This window comes from Cetorhinus maximus, chromosome 16, assembly GCF_964194155.1.
Source record: "Cetorhinus maximus chromosome 16, sCetMax3.hap1.1, whole genome shotgun sequence".
Taxonomy (NCBI): Eukaryota; Metazoa; Chordata; class Chondrichthyes; order Lamniformes; family Cetorhinidae; genus Cetorhinus; species Cetorhinus maximus.
The window spans coordinates 70634466-70642991 of record NC_135894.1 but is presented as its reverse complement, the minus strand read 5'-3'; the positions used below and the strand labels follow the sequence as shown (position 1 = coordinate 70642991).

Sequence of the window (8526 nt, the reverse complement as noted above, 5' to 3'; positions counted from 1 at the left end):
AAGAAGTTTGCCAGTTCCTAAGAGGAGGAAGGACAATTCCTTTTTTCTATTGAAACTTTCCTATGGGAAGTACAGGCAAGGCATATGCCATTTTTGAGTAAAAGACTTGCCTTTCATGACCGCTGGATCCTCCCAACAAATGAAGTTTGTTTTTAAGTATAGTAGTGTTTTAATGAATGGAAGAATGAATATGAGGGGAACCTTCTTCAGCAAGCTGCAGTCAGCCTGGGTAAGCTAACTGATACAGTTGCTATAACAAAATAGCTATTCTCCCCAAATAGGGAATATACCAATATACAAGATTGGCAGGCAGGAAACGATTAGCTGGTCCAACACCTCCTCACTCTTGCCCACACACCCCATCCCCTACCCTTGGTATACTTCAGAACAAAATCAATACTGAAGTTTACCAAGGTAACTACTACAACCGTATGCCTGCAATACTTCAAGGGAAAATTAGTTAATGTATAAAATAATATTTTTAAATCTCTTTGAAACAGCGGTTACATTGCTCATGAGAGTCTGGGAATGGGAGAAATTGGAAATATTCTGCTTGATTGTTGACGTCTGATGCAATTTTCCACACAAAGTAGTTTGTGTAATATGAATAAATGCAACCATAGTGCATTAATCTTGATTCTAGTTCTTTTTTTACTGAATACAAAAACTGGTGAAATAAAATATTCTGAAAAAACTAAACTACTTCAATTACAAGTATTGTATTTTAAAATTTTCCTTTGTTGAAAAAACATTCACATTGTTTGTGAATTTATGGAGGTAACTGAAGGTGCAGTTGAGGATATTTTTAAAGGTAAGAATAGAAATATCAGGATCATGGAAAAGAATTCCAGAGTATACAGTCATGAGGTTCTGTTCTTAATGATGGACAAGAAAAGAAGGATGGGCAGGGGGGTGGGGAGGGAAATTCAAACTAAGATACATTTAAAAGTAGTTCCAACTTGAGTATTGCTTGGCAGTTAACTGTCAGTCACCATCAGTGGTGCATTCTCCATGGCAATGCCACATGCCAACTGATCAGCACTCTCTTCACATACAGAATAAATGGTTGTCTTCCCCTTATGTTGGTATTCTTGTGAGTATCTTGATGAGTGCAAGATAAAAAGCTTAGACATGTCTCTTTTTTCAGCAATACTCAAGCTACCAAACGACCATTTGTTCCAACTTCTCAAACTAATCTTCCGAAGTGATGCTTGAATTATTTATTGAACTATTTATGAAGGAATGTTTCATTGTGTATGCCATATTGCATGAACAAAAAGGACCAATGGTTAAGTCTGACAACAAAGGTTGAATCATTTTTAATTCCCTTCACTGAAATAGCAAACAATATTTGAAAAGTGAACAAAATAAGCTATATATATATATATAGCTATACATATACACATATATATATATATATATCACACAAGCTAGGACACCTGTTTGATCATTTAACTAAGAAAATAGTACACTTTTATAATATGACAAAAGCTCTTTCTTTAACTTTGTCAGAACATTATTTGAAAAGCAACAGAAAAGTATAAGCACTTTGAAATCTTAACTGTCCACTGATAGTCCACCGTTATCAATCATCTAAAACCACAAAATGTTTAACTATCAGTAAGGCCTGAGGCAGGATATTTTGTGACCACATAAATAAAAGTTTCAAATATTCTTGGTTAATAAAATTGTAGGTGCCTGTAAGTGTGGATTAAAAGAGTATTCTAGCATTCAACATAATTCACATAAAAGTCTTACATTTAAAACAATTAGACATTTCAGAACTTGAAATATTTTGACATGCTCACAGCACATATTCAAATAAGCATAAAAAATTAAAAAGCTGACCAGAAACGTTCTCCAGTCATCTTACAATTCTGTATTATATGAAAGGAAAACTAATAACATGAAATTATTGATAAACATCAAGGGATTTATTTTGTTCCAATTCTTCCTGCTTGAAACTCACATATTGTTTTCTCCACAATTTTCAAATGGAAGGCAATAATCCTTAAAGTTGGCCCATCATAATTTAACCTTGCTGACTGAATCACTTTTGCAACATTTTCCATTCGTTTTCAATCACTGACTGCATTTAAAGACTTTGCATCCTCTTCAAAATTTTAACCTGTTCTTCCAAATGTTCAGTTATCTTCTGATTGCAGTGTATTTGGCTGCCGAGAAATAAGAAAATTAGATATATTGCTGCATGAGAAGTTTCAAGTATAACAACATTCAAATTTGGTGATAATGCATGTGCACCAATAATGCTTCATCATGAAATAGATTAATTTTTACATTTAATATAATTTCTTTCAGGTTAGTTCCACTAGGATTCTCAACCCACTCTTTGCCCGTTTAAGTCACTGTGCAGAATATTTAAATCGGTCACCTCCCCCTAATCCTGCAAACTTTAGTAGCATCAACCCCACAGGCCACAGATGAGTGCATCCTAGTACTTTCCCCTAGGGCCCTGTGCCCACATTTTTATTGAACCTCAGTAAGTAAATTTTTCTTACTGGTAAAGGTGATTTGTCAGGTCATAAAGCCACATAAATTAATTAGTTGAAAATATGTGTGGGGTATAAACAGTGTTCCCCTCAATCACTTTGTTTGACTGGGGCTGATTTTCCTGGGCAGACACAGTGAATATAGTGCACCAAAAGTTCATTCTGCACTCTAGGAAACTGCAGTACTTGAATTTCCTGGATTCTAATTGAGAAAACAGACTTGGGGCACTGCAGTAGGTGCTCTATTTCACTCAAGACCAGGTACTAGTACCACAAGCAGTAGTCCAAGGACCCCTGCAATCTGCCTTGGAAGGGATCTATAAAGATGGCAGCACAATTGTGCCAAGGGGTACATGCAAGAGCAGGAAAAACAAGTTAGATGAAGACCAATGGTGCAGTACTAGGAGGAGGGTTGTGCTTTTCATTTCATTCCTGAGTGGAGTAGCTCTACAATCAGGGGTTGGGAGAATTCCTATTTTCTGGCAGGAAAAGAATTGTTAATGGATCAGGAGAGGGACAAGCAAATGACTCCAGCAGATCTCAGAGATTTTTGTTTGTTTTCCCTGATTTGCCTCCAACTAATCTATATCTTCAGAAAAGGTTGGGTGGGCAAGGAAAGGAGGTATGGTCTCCATTATTAAGTGTGAAGGACTAATGTGAATCAGCAACAAGAGCTGAAACTACAAAACTTTTTTTTTAAATTTCTAAAGCCAAAAAAAAACCTTGACATTATCAGCGACCACCCACTATCCACCGCCTCCCCTCTTTCTCCCCACACCACCGCCGCCCCCCCCCCCCCCCCCCTTAAGATGGATAATGCCAAAATAGGAATTCTGGATAACTATATTGCCAAGGTTTTTTGTGCCCAGTTTGAGGCTGAACACTCTGATTGATACATGTCGCTGACAATCATTTATATGCCAGTTACATCAATGCAACCTCTTCAAGAGCAGTCAGATTCTAACACTGGAAAAGTCACAGTGGAAATTCAGCTACTGATATAAAATTAAAATACTGCAGATGTTGGAAATCTGAAATAAAATTAAACATGCTGGAAATACTCAGCAGGTCAGGCAGCATCTATGGAGAGAAACAGAGATAATGTCTCAGGTCGATTAACCTTTATCAGAACAGTTCTTGATGAAGGGTCATTGGCCTGAAACATTTTCTCTGTTTCTCTTCACAGGTGTTGCCTGATCTGTTGAATACTTCAAGCATTTTCTGTTTTTACTTCTGGAAATTCAGCTGAAGTTTTTTTTCGAGTACAAAAAAAGGGCAAAGGATTAGCACCATATTTTCAGGCACAAAACTCAGGAAGTTTGGCTGTAATATTTCTGGAGTCTTCAGTAGACAGGTCTACATACCGACTTCCTTGCAAAGGAAATTACTGTCCATAGATGTGTGTTACCCAAAAAAAATTCTTTAGCTACTACAAGATCCATAAACAGACTTATTTACATTTCCAGTTTTCAATACTGATAGGAAAATCTTATTTGATTTGTTACATCTCCAAAACAAAATCATGCTCAAAGCCATTATATGAGTGAACTGGATTTGTGGTCAAATCACAGGGGCCAAAATGTTCTCATCCAATACCCAGTGTAAAAACCTAACATTGAGAAACGGAGAGTGAAGAAAACAGGATGAATAAACATATTCACAATTTTCCCCCCATTTCTGTTCAATAATTAAAGTGTTTGGTTCATCAGCATTAGGTTACTACAGGAATAAAGCTACTTCCAAGTTAATGTAATTTTTACTAGTTTGAAAAAATTAACAAATACTCAGGGTTTGCATACAGTATGACTTTTGTTCAATAATTGTACAATGACGTTTTGATAGAATTTCAATTTCTCTTTAGTTTCTTTCAACTTTGTCTCGGCCTGATGTATTTTCTGCTCCACTCCCTGAGCTCTTGACATCACATTTTCAGATGAAGATTGAAATCGTTCTCTTAAACTTTTCTCATAATGGAAAAAATAATGATGCTACGTAAAAAAATACACACAATGATTAGCTGAATAACAATAATATGTTGGTAAATTTTAACATTGACAAACCTAAGAATGTAGAGTATACAATAAGACTGGGGAAAGGGGAGGTGAGGATCAAAGAAAATAGGAAGGGAAATTTTGTATTCCAAAAGGACAGTCTCTATACTGCCTATAAATATATGTGTATATGGAGTGATCTCCTCTCTCAATTCTGAAGTTTCATGAGAAATATGCCAAAGTTACTACTATCATCCCATTTTAATTATAAAAATTAAAATAATTGGAAATGGAGCCATCATACACCACAAGCATAACCACTGACTTAAGAGCGAGCAAGATGAGGAACAACAAACCCCAGAGTTCCTGCTTCCTGAGTTTTCAGTGGAACTTTAAATTTGGCCGACAGAAGAAAAAGCTTGATGAAGAGTCATACGGACTCGAAACCTTAACTGTATTCCTCTCCGCAGATGCTGTCAGACCTGCTGAGTTTTCCAGGTATTTTTGTTTTTGGTTTGGATTTCCAGCATCCGCAGTTTTTTGCTTTTATCCAGGTACTCTCCAATATGGACTTCCCAACATTCCTAGTATAATGATTGCCCTAGGGAAGCCCACAATTGGTGTGATGATCTGTTAATAGCAGACTAATTAGGCTATCTCCCTTGACCCCAGAAAGGTCCCCATAACAGGCACTATCTTGGCTAGTTGCTGGGCTCATTGGTTCTAGAATTTTACAGGCTAGTTTTTTTTTAAAAATATTCTGCACAAAATGGATTAGAGAAACTAACATTTTACTAATATACAATAAAGATTAACAATGATTATGGAAAGGTGGTCTCTTTCACTGTAATATAATGTCAACGGATAGCAGTAGGCTTACCATGGGAAAAATAACAAGTTCTTCCGGTGCCATGCAATTAACTTTCTCCTTTGAAATATGGTAGTTTGGTGGTATAAAATGACTCAGGAGATTTCTTAACAACAATCAAAAAAATCTTTTGTTAGTTGTGTCATCTTATATCTATGCTTTATTTAAAAGAAAATGGCGGGATTTTCTGCACCCGTCCACCGCCAGGATCTTTCGGTCCCGCTGCAAGTCAATGGACTTCTGGCTGGGGCGCCGCCTCGCCCATGACAGGGCCGGAAAATCCTAGCCAATATTAGGGGCCATAGTCTCAGGATAAGAGGTCAGGCATTTAAGACTGCAATGAAGAAACATTTCTTCACTCAAAGGGTTGTGAATCTTTGGAATTCTCTAGCCCAGAGAACTGTGGTTTTCAGTCACTGAGTTTACTCAAGACTGAAACTGATAGATATTTGGGCACAAACTGAATCAAGGATAGGAGTGTAGGGTGGGAAGTGGATTTTATGGAGATGATCAGCCATGATCTTATTGAATATCAGAGCAGGCTTGAAGGGCCATATAGCCTATTCCTGCTTCTATTTATGTTCCCCAGTCAAACAAAGCAATGTTCAGCAGCTTCATGCTTTCAAACACAATATAAAAATGCCACCAGTTGCGTAGTGTGATCCTCAATGTTTAATTTTAAGCTCTAAATTATTGTATCATTTGCTTGGTGGCATTATTGAGATAGAAAACTTGCTGATTCTTGTGGAATGCCTTTCTCTGTTAAAGGTTGTCTCTATACATGTATATGCAAGATGCTGATAAATGAAATATAATAATTTTGTTACATCTTCAAATTTAATATATGACATGTTACTTGAGCAATTTAAAATATTGGAATCTTATAAGAAAACCTACCGAAAACACGTTACTATTCCTTTTACTGTTTCATTACTGATACCAGGCTTTTTAACATCCATATGGTCCACAATGCTGCAAGGAGCAGAGAGTGAACCACCAACGGTGCCGTCCTGCATATTTTTAATCTGACATCTGAGGAATAAAATTATCAATGTGATGTCAGCAAAACGGTGAGATTTAAATCTTCAAGTATTCATTTATCTGATCATGCTTTCATCTTTTTCCGTTTCCTGCATTATGCTTTACAAGTAAACAGACTAAAAATAATTCAACCAGTATTTTGTGATAATGACTGTATGCAATGCACTCTTACAATTTCATCATGTAAGATCATCCCAGTTCACATCAGCTGATTGGTGGGGGTAAAAGTTTGAACATAAGGAAAAACCACTTCATTCAATTGATAGAAAATATTCAGTACACAACTTGTACAAATAATTAACTTATGTTTTTTAAAAAAGACATATACTTAGAATGGAATGTATAAATATCTAACTTTTTGCTAAAGACTAAGATTGTAATGCAGCAATGAAACCATGTCTGTCTCCAGTTCTCTTTAATTTTACTTAAAAACAAGACTATTTGCTCACCTTTCACCACCAGGAGAAACTATTTCATTTTCCTTTACTTCCCTATTGTAACATGTGGACCTAACAGAATCTCCATCCTTCATAGGTTCATTCTTTACCAATGCTTGTGTCATGTAGTTGTCTGCAAATTAATGAGTTTATAGTGATTAATCACATTATACAGGAGTTGGTTTAAAAAAAAGCACACCAGTTTGCAAGTAATGCTTCAGGATTCTGCATCACTGACACCACTAATGCCTGCAACTAGTTCTAGTACACCCCCAGAATGCTCTTGATACAGAATAGAACAGTAGTCAGTCATAGACCCGAAGTTCTCAAAATGTCTTCAGGCTGATCTCACCATGCCAGCTTTACAAAGTCTGGTCTTGTTTTTTTTCAAAGTTTCTAACTCCCAACTAGCTATGAATACTAGTATATCTACAAAAATACTTTGGCATCACTCACTTTACTTTTCTTTTTCCATTCTCAGTCACCCACTTCACTTAAGATCCTCTTGTTCCTTCACTTCTGTATCTCTCTGACATTGTCGTCCTTGACATTTGTTCCTCTCTCTCTTTTTCTCCTTTATTCCTGTTACTATCTCTCTTCCTTCCTCTTTCACTATGTTAAACTCCTGACAGCCATTTGATGAAGTAGAAGACCAGTTTTCAACTTACTCACAGAGTGAAACATTAGAAGTGTATACCTCCCACACCAGTGTCAACAAGTGTCTTTGTGTGCTCAAGTAATCATCCAATGCCTTACACCTGCATATACTTAATCTTAATTTAAACAATTAACATACTCCAAGTCCTTTTTCTTCCATCTGCACTCATTTCTTTCTCTCTTTCTACCGATGTTCTTCATCTTTTCCAATGCTGTTCATCTTTCTGTCTTTGCTCCTATTTCTCTCACCTCTTCTCCTTTTCTCCCTTTGACATCTCTCCCTTGGTCCTATTTCTCACTCTTTCTTAACCTCCATTCTTTCCTCTTACTTATTCTCTCTCCTTTTTCTAATATTCCTTTTCTGTTCACCTCTGCAGCACTCCTCCTCTTTATTTCCTGTGCTGTTTGTGCCATCATTAACTATGAGGTAGCGAAGGAGCTGAGCAGAAGGCAGCAATTGAATTGCAATTGCCAGTACCAACTTCCCCCAATCTCACTTAAAAAATTACCAATTGGACAATGTTTCAAAAGGGGCATCCATAAACTTTGATGATCAGACAGCACAAAATAGAATTCATAGTTTTTAAAAAATACTAAAGCATGCAACAAGCTGGGTCCCTCTCCCAGCAGTGTGATGAAGTATCAAGGCACATGGTATCCAATCCATTCTTTTCTCTTAAATTGAAAAATAAAACTCAACAACCAAAAAACCTAATGGGCTGAATTTTGCCGTTGGCAAGCAGGGGGCGGAGCCCGCTCGCCAACACGCAAAATGACACGGGATGCCATCGGGGAGAACCCCCGACGTCATCCAGCCCCATTTAAATCTTCAGGAAGGCGGGGCCACAGCAAAATCAGCTGTGCGCTCGCCAACCTGTCAATGAAGACATGAAACCTCATCCACTGGTGGGATGAGGTTTCATGTAGGGTTTAAAAAAGTGTAATAAAGTTTTAGTGAAATTTATTAACATGTCCCATCTCGTGTGACATTGTCACATGAGGGGGACATGTTAAGGATTTTT

The 8526-nt window shown here is 37.0% G+C and overlaps 1 protein-coding gene across 1 annotated transcript; it reads right to left on the bottom strand.

The window, feature by feature from the left end:
• Positions 1–1466: 1466 nt before the first annotated feature.
• Positions 1467–7918, bottom strand: LOC144691881 (uncharacterized). The gene is made up of 6 exons (XM_078560458.1): positions 7834–7918; positions 6860–6980; positions 6267–6401; positions 5382–5475; positions 4310–4498; positions 1467–2174 (listed from the first exon to the last, which is right to left on the bottom strand). The coding sequence occupies exons 1-6, from the start codon at positions 7916–7918 to the stop codon at positions 2145–2147; spliced, it is 654 nt and encodes a 217-aa protein (XP_078416584.1). The 3' UTR covers positions 1467–2144.
• Between the last annotated feature and the right edge of the window lie 608 nt (positions 7919–8526).